The sequence below is a fragment of the Pseudorca crassidens genome, chromosome 6 (genome assembly GCF_039906515.1).
Source record: "Pseudorca crassidens isolate mPseCra1 chromosome 6, mPseCra1.hap1, whole genome shotgun sequence".
NCBI classification, from domain to species: Eukaryota; Metazoa; Chordata; class Mammalia; order Artiodactyla; family Delphinidae; genus Pseudorca; species Pseudorca crassidens.
Genome location: NC_090301.1, coordinates 77584956 through 77608052, shown reverse-complemented (window position 1 = coordinate 77608052; position 23097 = coordinate 77584956). Strand labels below are relative to the sequence as shown.

At 34.1% G+C, this 23097-nt stretch overlaps 1 protein-coding gene across 9 annotated transcripts in view; it reads right to left on the bottom strand.

The window, feature by feature from the left end:
* Positions 1-3302: 3302 nt before the first annotated feature.
* Positions 3303-23097, bottom strand: part of PRPF40A (pre-mRNA processing factor 40 homolog A) — a 56998-nt gene continuing 37203 nt past the window's right edge. For 4 of the 9 annotated variants that reach the window (XM_067741915.1, XM_067741912.1, XM_067741920.1 and 1 more), the window contains 16 exons: positions 21769-21877; positions 21210-21274; positions 20687-20851; positions 19534-19642; positions 18522-18672; positions 17412-17545; positions 12688-12802; positions 12428-12531; positions 12179-12295; positions 11715-11852; positions 11408-11503; positions 9047-9133; positions 8864-8960; positions 8719-8780; positions 7944-8075; positions 3303-6576 (listed from right to left, as the gene is read on the bottom strand). In XM_067741915.1, the coding sequence (XP_067598016.1) occupies positions 6484-6576; positions 7944-8075; positions 8719-8780; positions 8864-8960; positions 9047-9133; positions 11408-11503; positions 11715-11852; positions 12179-12295; positions 12428-12531; positions 12688-12802; positions 17412-17545; positions 18522-18672; positions 19534-19642; positions 20687-20851; positions 21210-21274; positions 21769-21877 (1774 nt within the window). In that variant the 3' untranslated portion in view covers positions 3303-6483. The remainder of the gene's footprint in view (positions 6577-7943; positions 8076-8718; positions 8781-8863; positions 8961-9046; positions 9134-11407; positions 11504-11714; positions 11853-12178; positions 12296-12427; positions 12532-12687; positions 12803-17411; positions 17546-18521; positions 18673-19533; positions 19643-20686; positions 20852-21209; positions 21275-21768; positions 21878-23097) is intronic. The other 5 variants (XM_067741916.1, XM_067741914.1, XM_067741921.1 and 2 more) reach the window with 2 other exon arrangements.

Sequence of the window (23097 nt, the reverse complement as noted above, 5' to 3'; positions counted from 1 at the left end):
TCTCCAAAATCCTAGTTATGAATTTATTACTTCCAGAGAAATAGCACTCTTTTTTGGTGAGATATTGCGTCTCTCCACATTTGTTGTAATGAGGATGTTGCATATATATACACAGGCTACACGTGGACTGCACAGAAGTACCAAGCATCTGACCACATTGGTTGGCCAGGTAAATACAAGCCGTGTGATCCACTGCACACACATACTGGTATTTGTAATAACTCCAAGTTATCAGAAAAGTTTAGTATATTCTTCTTAGTATATTCATTTAGTATTTTTTTTAGGGAAGCAAAGAAATTTATAATTTATTTTAGGAGACTGTCCAAGTGGTTAAAAACAACTTATTTAGAGGGGCGTAAATCAGTCTTTTAAGGAATTATTGTTGCATTTAGGTCTTTGTTCCCAATTCAGTGCTCTTTCCACTGCACCACAGTTACACAATGTACAGGCATGCCTTGTTTTATGGTGTTTGCAGATAATTTTTTATTTTTAATAAATTGAAGGTTTGTGGCAACCCTGTGTTAGATGATGGTTAGCGTTTTTAAGCAATAAATTATTCCTTAATTAAGGCATGTAATTGTTTTTTAGACATGCTATTGTACATGTAATAGACTATAGACTACAGTACGGTGTAAACATAACTTTCATGCACAAAAAAACCAAACATTTTGAGTGATTCGCTTTATTGTGATATCCCTAAGGTAGACTTATAGTTGAAGCTTTATTTTATAAGAAGGGAAAAAAGTTAAATTTTGCAGTTAGTAAGACTGCAAAAAATGTTTTTTGTACCAGAAGTGCCTCATGGTAAAGGAAGTAAGATCTTTAATATGCTACAAATTCAGAATGTTTCAAACCCAAACTACAGAAAGGTCAAATGAAGTGGATACGGTTGGGTTTGGACATCTTTTATCAGTTGCACCCCCCGTTTTTGTTTTTGATTGCGTCGTGTGGCTCGTGGGATCTTAGTTCCCCACCCAGGGATTGTTTTATGAACCCAGGCCCCCTGCAGTGAAAAGCATGGAGTCCTAACCACTGGAGAGTAAGGGAATGCCCAGCACCCATTTTAAAAGATATTTCCTAATGACTCAGAGTTAAGCCCATTTGTTTCCCTCTCCCAGTCTTTGTGACTAAAAATATAAATCTTAACCCACTAAAAGTCACTGCAATGACACTGCAATGAATGTCCGGTGACCCTGATGACTCAACAATGCTCAGTAGATGACATAACTTGATATCACTGACTTCGTTGGTTCAAGGTATTGGATTTTGTAGAATTACCTAATTTTACACTGTAATACTTTCATAATATTAGCTTTATAATTCACATCTATTAATTTTAAATTTGATTATTAAATTCTTAGCCCTAATATAGTTTTTATCAGAAATGTGTGCACAGGTGAATATACTATCAGCCCACTTCATACCAAAGGAGTAATCTTCCATTTTTTCTAAAATACCCCATCATCTATTTCTAAGAAAAAACTTGAAGAAACAAATGTGTGAACGAAAGTTGACAAACTTTTCTTTGATCTTTTTATAGAGAAAAGCAAATATTACACTGAGAAAACAGAATGTGGGCATCTATCATCTTACAGCACAGAACTGCTGCATATGACAGTGCTTAAAGGAAAAAGCTGACACAAATCCAACTTAGTAAGAGATGCCATTTTTTTCTAATAAATTATATTTATTTACAAAAGGTCTACTTTTATGTAATTGATGTTCTTTACATCAGAACAATATATGAACATAAGAGAAAATCTGGTAATTATAAACACAAAGTAGAAACCTTGTTCCCCCTATTACTCACCTTTCAGAACAAGTCTTCAGTTTAGTTGCAGAGGTAGGCAAGAGATCAACACCTACCAGAAAAGTTTGCAGGCAGGACCAAAAAAAAAAAGATATTTCTGAATACCACATTTAGATACCCCCAAAGAACAGCATAAAAGAAGGGCATCAAGAAATGGCTTAGTTTGAATCTGATGTGAGATTAGGCAGCCACTTTCATAGTCTGAATGAAAACTGGAGCGAGGTTAGCCAGTTTCCATGAAATGCAAACATCAACCTTAAACCTAGGACAAATTACCATCAAATTAATAGTCAATTACCAGTCACTAACAATGAGGTGGCCTTGAACGAGATCATATTGAATCATAAGAGCAGTTTTTATACAGCAAGTTCAAAAAGCACAGAAAATCTGCAGTTAAGGAACTTAAGCCAGGTAGAGAGAAACCAAGTAATGTTTGGAGGGTTAGGGGGGAGTGTGTGGGTAACTGGAGCAAAATCTGCTCACTTCTCACCTCACCTGTAAGTTAGCTCCAAGAACACTGAAGTGCATGCCCTGTCACCATTATTCACCCCTTCTCAGAAGTTAAAATAGGAATTTTTTTTGTCCATTAGGGCCTTTAGATCAACTCTTATCTAGCTAAATGTTAGCTCCTCAAAAGTTACTACTTTTAAACTACTACTGTGGTAATAGTAGTATGAATATGATATGAAAGAAGGTATGTTTCAAATCATCACAAGGGATTGCCTTTCCTACTTAAAACCACGTGAAAGTTTCATGTTTTCACGTAACAAGCTTTTGGACATTTCTGAAGTAACAGTTAAGATTGAGGTACAGTCACTAGAACTTATCTTTAGTGTACTTCAATTAGTTTGGGGTTTAGTATGGTTTATTGCAACGATGCTTTTTCAAGCCCTTTAACAGATGCCAAGTACCATGGATGCTGGATGAGTACGTCTGTCAACTAAGATTTTACATTCACTCAGTAAATGCCTACTATGTATGTACCAGGCACTGTTCTAACTCACAGGATAAAACAGTGAGTGAAACAGAAATCCCTGCCCCCAAGGAATCTGACCATCATTTACATCAAAACAATTGAAAAACTTAAGAGCAAGGTAAGAAATTAACAAGGAAGGTAAGAATTTATTAGACTGCTATATGCCATTACTAGAACCATAGCATGAGATTTAGAACACAGTTCCATGAAAATTACTCATGACGTTATTTTGTTTTTCCTTTATGTAAAATGAGTCCTAGAAAATGTAAAAGAAAATTCTACCTAGTATTGAGAGAAATCCCCAAGGGAATAGAAAAAGTCTGACTTCAGGTATAAGGAATTAACGTGCTTTGCCTCATTTTGCTTTCAGAAATGCTTATTTAGTTCTTTGGCTTTGTGATTTACATTTAAATTACATAATATACTTAAATACCCTATAAACTCTTAAAAAAAGCATTCATTACTCTTCCCTGGGTACTCTGATTAGAAACAGCTCTCTCTTAAATAGTATCCAAGTTTTGTTTTTTTTTTAGTATCCAAGTTTTAAATGAAAATCCTTAAATAAAGAAGCTACCCCTTTCTGGATGCAAAAATAAAAGTGGCTGCCTAGTCAGCACTCAGGTGACCATTAACATGCGAAGAAAACCAGGATCATCTAGGCAAATGCTTCTTAACACAAGACGCAGGCCCTTTGGTAACCGAATGAAAACTATGGACCATCCTTCCAGAAAAATGTACACAGATATTTCAAGAAGTTTTACAGTCTTAATGCTGTGAATTAAGACTGCTTTACTCTAGGCCAATCCCTTTCATTTTATAGCTGGATAATATGGGGCCCAATTAGCAAAAATTAAAAGATGAAATAGCTGTGATACTTTGATCATTTTCAAATTTACTGGGCATAAAAAGTATTACTCCCAAGGCATAAAAAGTATTTTTATTGTTGAAAACCATGAATCTATATGCTGAAGCTCCTTTGGGTAATGATAATGAAATGCCGTCACTGTGTTAAAAAAAAAATGTTGGGACCATTGCTTTTATTTAGAAGTATTACGTTGTTTAAATACAGTTGGGAAAGGTGCAAAGAGTTCTTTATACTTCATTAACTTTTCATACAAATTCAATTTTCCCACACAGGAATTATGTACTGGGAGGAATAAAAACATCAAATATTTGAGGTTCTGGATTTTGACTATTAAGCATGATATTATTAAATGTATTAGTGAATTTAATCTAAGAGTTCATTAACATTAATGATTGATAGTGAGGGAAGATAAGCCCTTAACATTTACCTGAAAGTCTGAGGCTTAACTGAAAAGCAGAAATTCCCCTTATCTGAATATAAACAATACTTTCCTATTTGAACACATTTTTAACATTATCTGTTCAACTCTAACCAATATTCCAAGACATTTCAACTTTTACCAGACTGAAGATTTAGAAACCTAATCAAATGGATTAAAAATATTCACACACAACTGTTTTAAAACAATCTTCCCATTGCCTGTACCTTCAGGCCATAGTATCTTTCTGGCAACTAAGTATCATTTGATGGGATCACTAAGGAATTAGAGTCACTTCAATTACATGTTTTATAACAAGGATGTTGTATTTTGCGTTAGAATTTATCAGTTTCGCTTTTAGGTCAAATAGTTTTCATGGATTAACTATAAGGAAACTTGAATTTGTATTGTCTTGTAGGGATCTGAGGTTGTGATAAGACAGTATCTCTATAAGAAATAAGAAATCTAATTTGAGGACATGCTAAACCACATCAATAGCTTTTTATTTAAATAGAAAAATCAAAACTTTAAAGTTGTACTTAAAAAAATCATCATTCATGGAAGTAATTAAAAGTTTTAGATTCTACATTCTCTTGTGAAACATCACTAGTATTTCTGCCAATATCATATGCAGATTTTACTCTGACTTCCATGTCAAGTGTCTGACATGATTAGCAATATTAACTATCATTACGAAGGGACCTCTGAAAATTAAGTCTAGGCAACTTGCCTGTTGCCAAAGCTGTTGTTATATGTTTTGGTTCTAATATACAATAGGAGACTAACCTCAAGCAAGCAATTGGTTACTTCACATTTTCTAAAGATAGTCACTCTCACTTTCTACAAAGTCATGTCATATTTCACAACAGAAAAATGACTTGGCAGCGAGAAAAGTTCAGGGCCCCCTCCCTGCCCCGCCCACCAACCTGCCTTGAGCCTTTCAATAGTGGATGCTAGATTAATTGAAACAAAGCGGGCAGGGATGGAAAAAGAGTCATCCTGGTCAGTCCCACTTTTAAATTAGGATGGTGAAGGAAAAATAAACTTTTTGTTCTTCTGAATCCCAACCTGAAACAGGATTGCCCAAAGTGTCCAAAATAAAAAAATACCTAAGATAATACCAAAGACTATGTGCTATAATTTATTTACTTAAAAAAATCTCCTGCACTGAAGGAAAATAGTATAAATTACATTACCAACCTTCAAAAGTTAGCATGTAAAGAGTATTCTAAACTTCAAACCATTGCCTTTCTTAGAGTAGAGTATTCTGTAGGAAATTCACAGATCAAAAACAAATACAGGGGTCTCAAATGCACTGATTTATAATATTCTTAAATATTAAAAAAGGAAAGTAACTTAGCTGTGTGGGTTAGCTAAAGCAAAATTTCAGGGATTTTAGTATCTTAACCCTTAAAGGATCATACAATTTTTTACAGCTGAGCAGTTTAAGTAGAAATAAATACTAGTACACACTAGAAGAGAAGATTTAATAATTGATAAAAATGTACAAAAATATTCAAATCAGAAATGCTTCAGAATGTGTACCACGAAGTCAGTACTTCTCAGTGAGGAGGGAAGGTAAAAGACTTCCTCAATGAAAAAAAGCAAGAGAAAGATCGGATTTAAAAAAAAAAAAAAGACAACTGTTAAAGAAATCGTTTAAGTCAACATTGATTTGTTTTAGACAAGGATATTGCAACCATCACTTAAAGTTTGGTGGCACATTCTTTAGTAGGTCCTTAAGGCAATATATTTAAGCTAATTTACAATTTGATTTGATGTTAACTTTTTAAACATCACCTCAAAATAATGCCCTCACAATAGCCTTTTTAAAATGTATTTAGATGTTTCATAAAAAATAATGGTGGCTTTATTATAGTAGTGCTCAATAGCACCACTATAGTTAAGGGTCTACCAGGTTTCCATTAAGAACACCTATGTCTGAGTTCACCTTAAAAGATCATATCGGCTTCAACCAGTTGGATAGTGCACAAAAAAGCAGTTTTATCAGTTGCTGGTGCTTTTTTTGTACTACTAGATATTAAAAAATTTTCATTATATCTTCAAAATCCAACTTCTATAAAGTAAATCAAATCACCTCATGACTTAGACTTTAGAACAAAGTAGAGACACCTGCAGTTATCAGTAAATTGCCACCTTTAATCCATTCTGCAGTGCCCTATGAAAGGGTCACAGAAAGACAGTTATGACTGTATGAAAATATGATTCTTGATACAGAATCAAAAGTTATTTTCAATTTCCTTTGCTTTTTATAAAGTCCACAATAACAATACTTAAATGCACTTTTTTTTCTGTGATATAATTAAAACCCAGTGTTATTTCAATTGAACTTAAAATAGAATCCCTGGTCTGAATTAGACTTTAAATCATACTGTAAACATATTTGGTATAATTTATTGATCATCATCCAGTTGCTCCAAAAGGGTCCTTCTACGCTTTTCCAATTCCCCTTCACTCAGTTCACTGCCAGAAGTATCCCAATTACCCTGAAAAGACAACGAATACAATTATATTTGTGTCAGGACTCAAAAGGTTAAGTAGTAATGAACCTTTGAAAAAAGAAGCCACATCTATGTGGATTCTTTTCCACAAAAACAAATGCATCATAGGGTATGAAGACTGATCTCTTTCCTAAAAGCCTACCAATGGGTTGTTAACTAAGTACTCCTTGGTTACATTAGGGGAGACACTTAACTTAGAATGAGACTTTTATATGGTGTTTACTTTCAGTTTACATTAATATGTAGATCGGGGGAATAGTAAGTACCAGTTTTTCTTCCTCTTAATACAACTGAATATGAAACACCTTGTTTCCATTTAATGGAAGCTGGGTGTTCATTTCCTAAGTATTATATTCCTTGCTATTTTTTTCGATTCTAGGTTGTCCTATACGTGTTTTATATTACATAAAAGTATCAAGCTTTAAGCATACTATTGCGCCCAGATAAAGAAACATTCCAGATTTATGAGGACAATAGTTTGGCTGGAAAAAATTTAAAACAGACAAAAAAACCAAAACAACTGTGAGAAGCAACTTTTCAAAAGTAGATTTTTCACCTATCTTCCTTCCCCCTTCAGGGATTTCATTTAACCTACTGTGAAAAAGAAACTGTTAAGTTGCTAAGTAAGTATAGAGGAAATCATCATTCCTCACCAAGGATGTGCATCAGACTCACCAGTGCAGCTTTAAAAACAAAACAAGAACAAAAAAAACCCTCCACCCTATTCCCACTGAATGAGAATATCCAGAGGGAGACCAGGGCTTACCTACACAATTTAAACTCTCAATTGGTAACTCACAGGCATTATACTTGCTAAGCCCACAGCATTTGTGGAACGAACGGCAAGGTGAAGAAGGCTTGTGTTACTGTGCTCTGGCATACATACACAAACACACATACAGGGGAAACTGAAAACTAATTATGTAATTTGATAATAAAACATTAGATCTGGCTTATTGTATCCTCCTATCTACTTGCCCTCAACTCTTCCCTCCCAATGATTAAAAGCTGCTGGAAAGCTACCTTTTGAAACTGGATTTAGTAACAATGACAACTGTGGATATGGTGGAGGGAAAACCTGATTTGAATCTCTTAAAGTTTATATTCTAAAATTAGGTAGACAATGTCCATTGGTATTTCTTTGTGAGAATGTACAAAGCAGAAGAATATATACTTTCTTAGTGGGTTAAACAACTGTTAGAGAATGCTATGTTATTTTTTTAAGGAATATAAAATTTAGGATGCTTAACTTGGGTCATTCATGATCATATACGTTAGAAAACTGTGTGTGAAAAGTAGCTGACATTTTTGTACTATGAAAATGCAGAGATGAAAGAATTCTAAATACTTACAGAATCCTTTCCAGTCTTTTTCTTAGGTGATTTGTGTTTTGACTCTGATCTTTGTCTAGTTCTGTCTTTTTCGCTTTCCCGGTCTTTTTCTTTTTTATCCTTCTCCCGTTCAGCATCTGACTCTGGAGAGTCCTGTGTAAATAAAAAAACAATGTCAGCATTTTGATAAAGAAACCATTCCATTAGAAAAAAGTCCCTATATAGGTAATATTTAAGAACACCCACATATAACAGAGTATGTATGTGTTCCTAGAGTGGTGGAATCTGAATCGATAACCTCAAGGAATTTAAAACATTCCCAAGATTCATGAGATGAAGTTGGTCTTTCCTATGGGAAAGATGACATTCTGATAGGGTAAAATACCACTAAAAGAGCGTCACTAAATTAAGTGTGCCTTCATCACTAAGATTAGGTGTATCTTGATGTGTACCTAAGATTAAGAGCTGAAGGTAAAGGAAAAAGTTTAAACATTTAAACTTGTGGTTCTCAACAACAGCTCAATATATATATATATACAATCACACACCCTTGGGTCTTTCTGTAAGATTACTATAAAAAACCAGAGTGGAAGTCTTAACACTGTGTTATTTTTTTTCAAAGTTCACCAAAAGATTTTAATGAAAGATTAAGGTGAACAACAACTATGAAACTCTTGAGTTTAGGTACATACCTAAACTCTGTTGACTGCATCGGACTAGACAGAAATTTCTACTGCCACTGAGAAAGTGAAGGGCAAAAGCCTAGGTACAGTGTAAAAATTAAGAGTTTGCTTACAGATTTATGTCTTCTCTTCTTGCTTTTCTTCTTATGTTTTTTTGATTTCTTATAACTTCTCTCTAAGCAGCACAAAAAGAAAAGTGTCAGAATTTGAGGACATCCAAGTGTCAATGATTTTAATCAAGTTAAAAGATATGTTTACCAGATTCAGCACTAGAAGAATGTTCTGAAGCAGAACGAGACTCTGATCGCTGTCTTTTTTTCTTTGAATGGCTGTCATCATCATCTGAATCTGATCCCTACACAATACAAATAATTTCATTCATAATGCTGCTAACAAATATTTCAATACACTTATGGTGCCATTTTTAATAAACTTCCTTACTGATCGAGAGCGGGAGCGTTTCCTGTGATGTTTTTTAGATTTCTTAGAGTGTTTCTTATTCTTTGAATGATGATGTTGACATTCATGCTACAGGGGCAAAAGAAAAAAATTTCAGAAGTTCACACTTTAGACAGTACATCATGGAGAATTTTTAAAAGCTTTACAAATAGGTTCTTAGAGTAAAACTGCATTCATTTTGCGTATTTAGGATGTACTCCCCCCTTGAAATGGTGCAAAGAGTTACTTAACAAGGAACAGAAGAGAACATTTTAACTATCCTGTACCCACTCATTTGGACATCTAAACACAACGTTCAAAAGTATTAATAAAATACTTTTTTTTAGCAATGAGAATGGTGTGGGTACAGTAGGGACAATTGATACCCTCCATAAAGGTATAATCTGCAGAATAGTTACACTACTTTCAAAAACAACAAAATGTTATTCATACGTGGCTTTTCTGATGAACGTGGCTCAGCACTGAAATAAAGAACTACCTCAGAATCATCCATAAAGGAGGTTGGTCTCAGAAATTAAATGCAAAATCAGCTCTTTTCACCCAAGGAGCATTCCCTTCCTAGCCAAGCTTAAGATATCCAAAGGCAATCTAACTACACATGAAATCAGAAAAGGAAATGTTGTCTCTGTGGATTAACTCTGTCACTAAAATAATTATGAGGCTAGTAGGGAAGGAAAAACGCTGCAGTAAAAACTCCTTGCCCCCAAACATATCTAAGCCTTTGAAAATAAATTCTGCTTCAGTTTACGAGTAAGTGGAAACAGAAAATCTGGTTCAGGGATTCTGTCTCTGTCTCTCTCTGTCTCTGTCTCTCTCTGTTTCTCTCTCTCTCTCTCTCTCTCTCTCTCTCTCTCTATTGACTGATTAATTGTTCCCTGACCAAGGATCAAACTGGCGCCCCCTGCAGTGGAAGTGCAGAGCCTTAACCAAAGGACCACAAGGGCAGTCCTCATTCTTTCTTTATGTCACTGAATGTTAACTCTTCTTCCTTTTCTACTTCAAGGCCCACATTATTGGGGTCCAAGTCCTATTCTGATATGTTCAGCTTTTCCCTATGCTGCCATCATTTTGCTCCATTTATGACCTCACCACTAATACCCCCCAGCACAGATCATGAAAGAATCTTGTTGGAGATTCCTGAATTGGGGGAAAATGTTAAGACACTACCTAGAGCAGAGCTTATCAAAATTAAATGTACATTCTAGTGCTCGAGAATCTTGTTAAAATGGTAATTCTGATACAGGATTTCTGCCGATGGGGCCTGAGGTTCTGTATTTCTAACAAGTTTCCAGGTAAAACAGATGCTGCTGGTCTGAAACACACTTTGAGTAGAAAAGATCTATAGGTCAACAGCACTAAATCTAGAGGCAGCTGGGAAACAATATATGGTACATGTGTGACATGTTAACAGAGCAAACTGTTGTCAACAATGATATTCATCAAGAACAATAAATGCAATGCAACAGTCAATTAAGTGACCTGCTATGCCCAATGACCATCGGCAGCACTATAATATTAAGTATGTGCTAACGTTGGCTTGCTGTAACGTATTGGTTTGTCTATAACTGATAGCACAGCTTATTTGTTAAAAGCACTGGCCCTGGAATCAAAAGCCTATGTTGGAATCCCTTCCATGCAAATTACTTTTTCTCTTTGCCTCAATTTTGCTCATCTGTAACTGCATAGGGTTGTTATGAGGATTAAGCTCATATATGAAATATCTGTAAAACAATTAGAACAGTGCCTGGCCCATATAGGCAGCAAATACTACTATTCAAAAATTATTGGTCAATTTAGCATATTTACTATCTCCAAGTGCCCATCTGAAATCTTCATCAAAATACCCTTAATTCAGCTAGTGGAATAACTGCAATTTTATCATTACTTATTATTTTAACAAAAACTTACTACCTTATTCCATTATTTTTCAGAACATCTCTGCGCTTCCAACACATCTAATGTAGTATAATATCTGAAATGTGCTTAAAAGCTGTTTTCTATCTGTTTTACAAGATTCTGATTTCTTTTTAGGTTTACTAAGTCACCCCATTTGACTGCTAAATTGATGAATTTCTGTAACACTGTATAAGTATGAAACAAATATGAAAAGTGTCCACTAAACAGATCTTTAAATTCCCATGCAAGCTTAGTTTGTTTCAATTAAAAGCAATTTCTATAGAATAAACCATTCCCTAATCATCCCAGGTAGTAAGTACATTTGTATAAAATTACTTAAAAGTATAATTTAAAAAACGTACTTTGATCATTCTAAATTCTTCAATTTTTAAAAAATTTTAATGTATTTTGTAATATTTCAGCCACTTACGATAAAACTAAAATTACCTCAAGCACATGCATAAAATCTTTAAATATTCGTTTTCTTTCAGACTCTAGAGTTATATCCTCAAATGCTGGCTCTTTTACAAATCTCTCCCGGATCTGAAAAATTCAGATATGGAATCAATATATGAATACTGAGAAGAGTATACCAATATGACTAAAAGGAATCATAGCAGCAAGTGAAAACTGTGACAGCCCAGCCCCCTCAAAGTGTTTATTTCCTTTCCTCTAGTTATCTCTGTGGCTATGAGAAAGAATTAAAAAATTTTTATCTTCGGTTGTAAAGGAAAAAATTTACAAGTATACATACATCTTCCCAGACAGCATCCAATTCTATTGGAGGAGTAGCTTGTTTCAACATACTCTTAAATGCAGATTCTTTTCGTTTCATCTTCCGAGCCTCCTCTTTTTCTCTTTCGCGTTCACGGGCTTCTGCCTTTTCTAGTAACTTTTAGAAAACATATTTAATCAGTTATAATAGTATAATATAATCTGTGTTAACTGAAATAATTCATTATAATTAATTTAAGTATTCTCCTATCATCTATAAGTTAGAGAGCCAATTATTTTTAGGAAAGGAAGCTTACCATCAGCCATCATCTAAGTACATTATATTCTGTTACCTCACCCTGGAAGAGTGTCCACTACTCTGTAAAATACTATTCCTATTCCCTTATTTCAGTAGCTTACATACAACTTAAGTATTTTTGGCCAAATGTATTAAAAACTATACTACTAATCTAGTTGTTCATAACAGTAAAGATGATAACTTACACTATTGAAAGCCAACTTAATATTTCCTGCATCTAATGTGGTTGATCTTTTAGTCGAACTGATTATTGCCACAAAGTCTTCAAAAGTAGTATTTACTTCAACTACAAATCCTTTATCCTAAAAAACAGAAATCTTGTTAATATTAATAACACTAATCAAAGGAACACAGTATCACTTTAAAATATATGGCACGGATTAACAGTTAACAGCAAGTATACTAGTTAATAATACCAAGTATATACTATTTACCTTTAGAATGTCTTTTATTATCTTCTTCTCATCATGATAACGTGCTTTAAGATCCTCAACATAAAACTTGAAAAGGTCAAGTGCAGTTGATCCTAATGAAAAAACTAAAGAAGTCAAAAGCTAGCTCTAATCAAAGAGCTGCAATTACTTTTTTGTTTATAAAACAAAAGAAAGCACCCCCCATGCCCCAACACAACCATCTTTCCCTCTGGCCCATTCCAACTATCATAACTACAAATTAGGAAAGAGAAGAATCTCACCCGGCTGACCAAGCATATTAGTGAATCTAATGTCAGAACTAATTGTTGGATACAATTCCATCCAAGATGACATAGAATGCAGTTGTCCATGTTCATGCAGTTCATCTAAAAATATCTGGGGGAAGGGGAGAACAACAACGAACCCATTATATATTGAAAAGCCATCTTTAAGGACTTTAGAAATATTGGTATAACATGAACGAAGATACATGTTAAAAACAGCTATATTTAAAACTCTTCTGCCAATGTTATCACAAATATGTTTAGGTGCAAAGCATATTTGCTCTTTGATGAAAGTAAAATCAGCTTTTAGGCAAAAAACTATTTTGGACTTCAGAGAAAAGGACTGTTGAAAAGCTACATTACCTTTCCAGGCTTCAGTTTACTGTCCCTTAAGATAGATCATCATTTCCAGTTTGCAAATAACATATACAAATAAAGTCAAAACACTGGATGTTATCTCAAATGATGAGGCTAAAGAATGTGCATGCACATTTACTGCAAAATATACTTTTTGTTTTTAAACATAACGCCTAATGTGTTCTGAGGATTTTTTAATTTAATTTTCTTTTCTAAGAGGAAGATATACAATTTTACTAAAGCAACATACATATAGTGTGGGGAACTAGGACTCAACCCCCATGTCTGATTTTAAAACCTATTTCCTTTCTTCCATATTACTGTTACAACTTAAATTTTTATATGCTCACTTTATCCATTTTTTTTTACTATTTGCCAACTTTCAGGGCAACATAGTGGGACTTTAGTACTCAGCAATTTCCACATTTCCTATATCCTGAAATCCTTAGGGAGTTTTAATTCTATAAATGTCCCTAAATTAGGGGCCAAATTCTACTTCTAAAATTCTTATACCTGCACTGTTCAACGCCAGCAGTATATAACACACAATGATTTTGAAGGTTTATTACCAAAATAAATTAAATAAAAATATATTGGTTGCATGTTAAAAGACAATATTTTAGATATATTGGGTGAAATAAAAGGTTACTAAAATTAGTAAGAAATTAAAATCATGTATGTGGCATACAAATTTTTATTGGGTAGCACTGTCCTGAATGACACCAGACATGTATAATACCACTTCTCTCCAAATAGGAATAAGCATGTCAATTCAGTCTCTATTTCCAAAATTTATTCCTCAAACTTAATTTCTATCCTTTAGTCCTTACCCTTCAACATAATGGGAGCTCAACCCACCCCTGCTGTGTGATAACCAAGGTTCTTCACCTACTCCCTTTTGAGTCCCTAAAACAGCCTAGAAACCATCTTCAATGATGCTCTCTAGGATCTTAAAATCTACTTCATCATACCTGCTTTGCTAGTATTTGTTTCACTTCTAGGTTGCTGATAAAGTCATAGAATTTCGACACTGAATCCATTTCAGTAGTGAATCTCCTAACTTGAATGAAAATTAGAAATCACCTGAGATTTTTTTAAAGAAAATATGAATTAAAATAAAGATATCTGTAATTTATTTCTTAAAACTCACCAGGTAAGTTTTATGTGAATTCAGGTTTGAAAACCATTATGCTAAAACTGTATGGCTCTTTCTCTCTTTTATTTACTAACCCCACCTTGGGAAGGGGAGGAGAAGATGGAAACCAAGTTGCTTCAAAGATGGCTGAGGCTGGTTATTTCTCCTTCCCTTAGAGGAGAAGGCTCCCAACGTTGGCACTAATGACATCTTGGAGCTCGTAAACTTTTTTGTTTTGTTTTGGGCGGGGGGGGGTTGGTCCTGTACATTGGATGATGTTCAACAATACCTCTGGTCTCTACCCAACTAGATGCTAGTAGCAACTTCTCCCCAAATCATGACCATCAACAAAAGCACTAGTTGAACACCACTCACTGCCTCAGGCCAACTCAATAATATGTCTTTTCCCTCATCTTCCTTCTTTTTGTCTCCTCATATAAGGTTCATAATGTAACCACTCACATATGCTTGAATAAACCTTCAAAGATTTTATTTAATAACAGAATACCCCTATCCTTCAATTCTTTCTTCATCCTCTCCCTTTTTTTTTTTTTTTTTTTTGCAGTACGCGGGCCTCTCACTGTTGTGGCCTCTCCCGTTGCGGAGCACAGGCTCCGGACGTGCAGGCTCAGCGGCCATGGCTCACAGGCCCAGCCGCTCCACAGCATGTGGGATCTTCCTGGACTGGGGCACGATCCCGTGTCCCCTGCATCTGCAGGCGGACTCTCAACCACTGCGCCACCAGGGAAGCCCCATTCTCTCCCTCTTGACTGGTTCTCTCTTACCAAAGAAAAGCCACACTCTTAACCCTGAAAGTACTCTTGAACTGTCTTATCAAAACATCAGAGAAAGGTCTGATTTTGCCTCTATTTACCTTTAAACTATTTGGCAACTCTTTAACTTCCCCTAGATGTCGACAGTCACTGACCTTAAATGTCACATCTAACTATAGTTCTTTCAGTCTTATTTCATAAAGAATCTCAACATTTGCCACTTTTGGTAAATTACCTTAGGTGGTATCTCAATGAATCATGTGAAGAAATGGTAAAAACAAAACCACAGATTGTAGTCCCCTTCCCCGTCCCAATTTGATTCATTAGGTCTCAGTGGGGTTCTAAGAGTTTGCCTTTCTAATAAGTTTCCAAGAGACAGTGACATGCTGGCCCATACTTAGAGAACTGCCCGAGGCCATTAGCTTTCTCTGCATGATTAGGGTATGTTATCCCCATGACCACATTTCAGCTTGGAAGAAGTTGAAATGGTAGTTCTTTTAAAAACCAATGCTGTGGGACATCCCTGGTGGTCCAGTGGTTAAGAATCCGCCTGCCAATGCAGGGTACACGGGTTCAAGCCCTGGTCTGGGAAGACTCCACATGCCGCGGAGCAACTAAGCCCGTGCACCACAACTACTGAGCCCACGTGCCACAACTACTGAAGCCCACGCGCCTAGAGCCCGTGCTCCGCGATAAGAGAAGCCACCGCAATAAGAAGCCCGTGCACCGCAACGAAGAGTAGCCCCCACTTGTCGCAACTAGAGAAAGCCTGCGCACAGCAACAAAGACCCAATGCAGCCAAAAAATTTAAAAAATTAATTAATTAAAAAATGATGCTGGAGTTCTACTCGTCTCCTTCACATTCAGCTGAAAATTCAGTCACGTTACCACAAGTAGCTATAAACGAGGCTAGAAAACTTAGATTTTAACTAAGGAGCCATGTGCCTAGGAAGGGGAGAACAGATTTTCACGAGGTTGATTATACTCTTCTGCAACCACTTAGCTTTAATATCTCTTATGAAGCTTTTGCAATGGTTTAAAATAAGGAGAACTATAAGGTAAAATATAACAAAAATAAGGAAATCTGGGTCACAGAAAATATAAGAGAAAGTACAATGTCAATACTGAAACTGGAGAACGTGGGTCAGAAATCCTAATATAAAGGCCACAAGCATCTTTTGCTAAGCCTAAAATATGGCTTTTATGTGTCTGGCATCGTTTCTGATTACTATTGATATAACTGGTATTAGCATGTTTTGCTTCAGATATTCAGCTCAGTAATTTTCCTCTGCTACTATACCTCCTTTAAAACGTATATTCAAAACTTAAAAGAGACCTACTGAATCAAATTCTGGGGGTGAGGCTCAACAGTCCCTGGTTTTAACAATACTCCGAATGATCCTTTGGGAAACCACTAAGAGGAAACCACAGAGAGTAGTAAATGTTACGTTTTTATGGAATGAAGACTGCAATAATGCTATTGGCTATGGCATTTAAGATGATTAATGATCTTTGGCACCATGGGGAGTTTTCTAAAAGCCCTCTAAGTGATTCTGATACATGCTAAGTTTTGAGAACCACTGCCTTAGGAGATGACAATGTGCTCTACCCTAAACCAAAACAACTGTTCTTTCAAGAAATAAAACCTCTTATTTAAGTCACTGTAATTTAGCACTTACCCTAATACAGTGTTTAATGAAAGAGACCCAGTAATTAAAACACAGCATAGATTCAAAGTCTGGCTCCACTACTCAGTAGCTGAATTTGGGCAAGTCACTTCATCTCTCTAAGCCCATTTCCTTACCTATATAAATGGACATAACAAAAATAGTACCTACTATCATAAAATAAGGCTATCATAAAAAGAGGTTATAAATTTTAAATGCACAGCAATAAGCAATAATGCTAACTGCTATTATAATTATTATTGAAATGGAAATTTGGTGAAATATAAAATGCAAAAATTCATTGCTCTGTGATAGGCTCCATTACTGAGAGACTAAAAGTGATACTTGGAGGTCAAAATAAGCCACTGGCCTATATAAAGAACATGTAATTTTAGCTCCTCTGTATAGTGTTTAAAAATTATGGCCCATCCTCAAAACCATTCTCTAGAAACTAAAAATCAATTAGTACTAATAACTCATCACACATTTTATTTTCAGTCCCCCCTCATGATATCTATTCCTCTTTCCCAAGTGAAACCTTATCTATCAGTGCTCACTTTAAATACCAAATCTGCTATAGCCTTCCATGTTCCCCTAGCCTGAAATAGCTACTCTCCTTAAGTGGATTCATAACTAAATATAGAACTTAAGAGTTAAATTTGTATGGATCCTCTGCAAAAGCCCAAGTTAATGATCTGAGATCAAGATTCTCAAAATTGTTTACATCACTATTACAGGTCTTTAACCATATTATACAATTAAGCTAGAAAACAGAGCTTTTAAAATTACCTGAAAAGATTCTCTGTTTTTACGCTGTCGTCGCCTTTCCCGAAGCAAACTCTTCTGTTTTTCTTCTTCTTCTTCCTTTTCTAAAGCCCGAATGTGTTCTTCAAAGCAAATTAACGCATCTTCTTTATCCATGTCTAGAATTTTTTTCAGTTAAAAAAAATTAAAACGTCAAATATCAGTAAAGAAAGCAGTTTACTTATTTGCATTAACTCCCTACAAAGTTCAAATTCGTTTTACCAAAATATTTATATTTAAACTCAAATATGACTTCTAATTATCTAAATAGGAAGTGTTCAAGGAAAATTTATTTATAACTTTTTTTTTTTTTTGGGCCACAGTGTGCGGCTTGTGGGATCTCAGTTCCCCGATCCAGGGATCAAACCTGTTGCGCCCCCTGCAGTGGAAGTGCGGAGTCCTAACCACTGGACCGCCAGGGAATTCCCATATGAAAAATTTCAAAAAGACCTCATTAAATCATAGCCCCCGAATCCGAGGATGAAACAGAGAAAACACATATGACACAAGTAATAAAATGAAAATAAAACTGCTGTGATAAATTTGTCAGCAATATCAGAATTACCCAAGGAGTTTTTCAAAGTACAGAATTCTAGGCCCTCCCTCAAACTTACTGAAGTATGGTATTCAAAAGGATAATCAAGAAAGCTGTAATTTAAAAAGCAACTAGGTAGATCAGAAAAAGACAGAACTTGGGGAAGCTTACTGTAAAGTAATGCTAATCCATTTTTTGCCTTTTGCAAGCAAATCTCTAAAGTCATTACCTCGAGAGGACAGCATGAGTAAAATGTGGTTATTAATTTGGTTACCACTAAGTCACATATAAATGGCAAGGGACAATTTCAGGCTTTACCTAATAAACATTTGAAGAATACCTGATAAAGCTAACTTCAGATTTTGGGGGAAATATTTTGTCCTGAATCACAAAACTCAATTAGAAAGAAATATCCTATTTGGAAACAAACAAAACAGCTTTTCAGGGATGGACAAACAATTATGTAAAATTCAGTTAGTGATTGCATAAAAAAAGTGACCATTCTTCGCTGCTGGACAACTTTTAAAAAACTGTTCCTTCCACTTAGTCATCATTCTTACTCTGTAATTCTTCATCTTCTGCAAAAGTTGGATTATCCATCAGATACTGCTGGGCTTCAGACCAAGTAGTAGAGTATGTCACGTTAGCCATGTTGTCAAGTATGTTTTTTAAGGCTTCCCAATTTCTCTTTCGCAACTGCTTTGCTTGTTCCTAAATCAAAAATATGAATATATGTTTTGAATTTCAAATAAAGTATGACATATAAACTGTAATTAGTGAAGGTTTCTTCACATTCTAACTGATGTCCAAATTTCAAATGTTACCCATTTACTTTAAATATCAACACTCTTTACCTTTCCAGTGCTCTTGCCTAACTGCTTGGCTCTTACCTTCAAAATTTTTTTTTAACCTCTCGTCTAAAGCTGGAATCCCACCTCCCTCACCCCCTTGCAAAATCTCTCCTCCCACAACTATGCATTGTAGACACTGTCCAAACAAAAGTTACAAATCACACAACAGGTAAATGATAATGTGTTCAACCACTTTCAGCTATGTTCAAATTTTTGTCAATACTACTTACATTTCTGTAAGTCTCTTGGAAGATTGGACAGCATACAACTTAGTGCATAACAAAACAGAAATGAGCAAAACTAAATGTATTTGTAGCATAGTATTTTAGTGTTTTAAAACACTATCCTACAAATACATTTTAATGGTAATAATTACACATTACTGCTGTTCTTGTAAAATAATCATAAATAAATGCCTTATAAGCAAAAACACTGAGCATTTTTTCAAACCAACAAGCTAAAAATAAGTATTTTTCAAAGTGGGCATAAGACAGCCAATTAATGACAACCTAAGTATCAGCTGCACAAATCTCTACCTACTATGTTCACATCAGTACTTATTATTATAGGAGCTATTTTTAAATGTAACTTCTAATAAATAGATCTGTTGCACCATATAAACTAAATAAACCAACAAAAATGAACATGTTATAAAGTAACTCCTAAACAGGATGAAGAAAATCTTGTTTTATCAATAAACACCAGTAAGAGTGAATAATACCTTTTCTTTTTTTGAAAGAAAGAATAAAACATCTTCATAGATTTCAAGACGATCACGTTCTGATATTGCATTCCAGACTTCCATCTCTCCAAACATTTGCTCTGCTTTTCTGTTTGTTAAAAAGATTAAATGTTACTCTATACTATACCATAAAAATTTTAAACCATTTTAATTTTATTCTAAATTTAATACCACCAAATGAACACTCTTTTCCACTCTTAAGTCCATGATTGTATTATAAAAGAAAACTTTTGTATAAATTTTGTTGATTTTGTTTCAAATAAACAAGATGTGGTTTCACTGGTTCAAAAAAAAAAAGAAAACTTTTGGATAATTAAGAAAAAGAACAAAACAGCTTAGGCCTTGTTTTCTCCTTTAGAGATAGAGGAGATAATTCCAATTGAGCAATGTTTTGTAGTTAAGACTACCTGTACTTCTCAGGGTAGCGACAAACTGCCCATGGAACTAAATTACAGACTTCAATAACTGTAAGAAATTTAGTTAACAGATAAAATAGGACTATTGAAAGAAATGGAAGAGTTCTTCACTAAGGCTTTTCTGGAAAAGTGGGGAAAATAAGAAAACACATAGGGAAAATGAACGTAACAGCTTATTGCAAAGATGTTAATAATGAATTACAATTTTAAATAACAAAGCACTCCAAAAAGAAGAATGCTATATAAATGTAAATTTTCAAAAATGCTATATACATAATGAAAATAGCCTATTTCTATTCCACAAATACAAAAAAATCTGAATTCTTTTTTTTTTTTTAACATCTGTTTTGGAGTATAATTGCTTTACAATGATGTATTAGTTTCTGCTGTAAAACAAAGTGAGTCAGCTATACATAAACATATATTCCCCTATCTCTCCCCCAACTTGCATCTTGAATTCTTATATTAAGGAGAAAGGAGTCAAGCTTTCATTATGAAATAAAGTCTTTCTCCCTTTTTTATTGCAGTCCCTAATTAAAAACTCAGTAAGTCTATGAATTCCACATTTAACTACTGATTTACCTTTTACCTTATGAAACTGTCACATTCACAATCATTTAGCTTTAATGAACATCTGAATCAGTTACTGCACTTGGTAAAAAGTCTGACACAGAAACAGTACAGTAAACATATACCATGATCAGTAAAAATCTTACTTGTATCTAGTTGTGGAAGTCATTTTTTCATGATTTTCAAGAAAACGCTGAAAGGATTCCTTAGCCTCTTTGTATTTGGATCTTGCTTCTTCTTTTTCTTCTTTCTCTGTCTGGACTTTATAAGCATTAAAGGCCTGCTTTTTTTCACTCAACTTTGCTAAAGCACTAAATAGAAAAATATCATATAAGAGTAAATGAACGTAAGATGATCAAGTGTTAGTGCTTTGAAAAAACAATAAATTTCATTCACAAATTAAGAAAATGTAAGTTATTAAAGATAGCAAATAATTACAGAAAATAATTTCTACTTTAAAAATAATTCTAACATCTATAGCAGGGTGCCCAGACTATATGACAAGCCTTTTAACTTTTTTGGTTCTTATCAGACATAAAGCAACTCAATTATTGGTATCCAAAATAACAGAAGACCATGGAGTGAAAAGTTGTATTATTTTACATAATTTAAATTTTCTAGGCTTAGTTTGCTCAAGGTGGAAAGTAAATTAAAAAAACAAACTGTTACCTGTATCGTGGATCATTAATGATCATTTTCATAGCTTGCTCCCATGAAGCATTAGATGGTACCCGCTGAAAATCATTTAATGAAAAGTTAAAATTTCACACAAATATAGTAAGTCATACAACAGGGAACAAAGTATAATACTCACTGCAAACATCAATCACTTCCCTTTGCAGGAGTTTGAAAAAAGGTCTAAAAAATAATTCATTGAAGCAAGCAAATCTGTGTAATGTATCTATAGACTAAAAAGAACAACTGAAATTTAAACAGACCATGAATACTTCTTTCTCAGACTATTGATTAGAAGACAGAACAATTTTTATGAATAAAAAACCTTATATTAAATACTGAGGTGGAATGTGCTGTGTAGTACCTTACACATTCTTTTTGGTTGAAAGTCAGTTTCTCAAAGTTAAAAAGAGAAAAAAGACAACTTTAGCTAATTTTCAGTCACAGCCGTTTATAAGATTAGTATTTTTAATAAAAGCATCAAGGTACAAACTGCACTGAAGGATAATTTCATTTATTAGATACTTAAAATAAAAATCTCTATTATAAATACCTTTTCCTTCAATAATTCTTTAAATGCTTGCTTTGCTTCCTCCTTTGTATTCCAAGTATATGTTTTTTTTGCTGGTTGGCTTTCTTCCTCCTCCTTTTTGGGAGTAAAACTAGAGAGAAATTTATACACTGTATTTACAATTTAAATAAACACTTGCTTCATTTAGGAAAATAATATTTTATTATTATTTGTTTGCTGTTGAGGTAAACAAATAAACTTATTTGACAAGTTTAGAATAAAGTCTCCATGAGACACATTTAATGCAACATAAAGAAATAAAAGTACTATATAGTTTTTTCCTCTAACATTTGGTTATTAAGACCTTGTACAAAGGCTAAAATAAACATTTATACTACAACACTAGTTTCACTAGCCCACAAGTTAATACTTTCAAATGGCTTATAAAACTTATTCAGCGTCCTCATTTTAGTGTCTTAATAATAGGATTTGGACAAGTGTGCATAAAATATAAAAAAGATGTAGAGATCAATCTAAATCGGGATTGGCAAACTACAACCCATGGGTCAAATCCATCCTGCTGCCAATTTCTGTAAATACAGCTTTACTGGAACATGGCCCTGCTCAAGAGTTTGCATACTGATTATGGCTGACTGCGTACTACCACAGCAGAATTGAGTCATTGTGACAGACTGTATCACCAACAAAACCAAAAGTATTTACTCTTTGAAGGTTTATGAAAAAGTCTGCTAACACTGATCTCAAACAGAAAGAATTACCCAAGAATTGTCAACTGTACTTGTTTGAGGGATCTTTATGAAAAAGTTGTATAATCTTAACATTTCTTCCTTTATAGAAGAGAATGCAGGAAAAGACAAATCAAAAAACAAACCCCACCCCCCACCTTTAAGTTGAATGCATATTCTGGAATACATACTAATAAAAAATACAATTAATTCATACCCTCTGAATCAAGTAACCTTACTTTGGAGTATTTATTTAAAATCATCAAAAATATTGTAAAGAGCACAGCCAAAAGTTACGAGCTGTAAATGATCTACGTTCAAAGTAATTAAAATCAAGTTCATTATACTGACTCAAGTACTATAATAAGGAAACAAAAAAGGAAGCAGAAAACAGTTGTTTGTTAAAAATGTGAAAAACAAATTATTGTGAAAAAATACAATAGGTATGAAAAGATGTAAAACAATATTATTCTAGAAGGGCTAAATGTCTATCAGTAGGAGAATACTGAAATTAATGTATATATAAATAATATCATGTTGAATATTAATTATATAAATAATAATAATCAACACGATAGGATTGGATCTCTACTGATGTAGACATCTCTGATATATTTTTAAAATT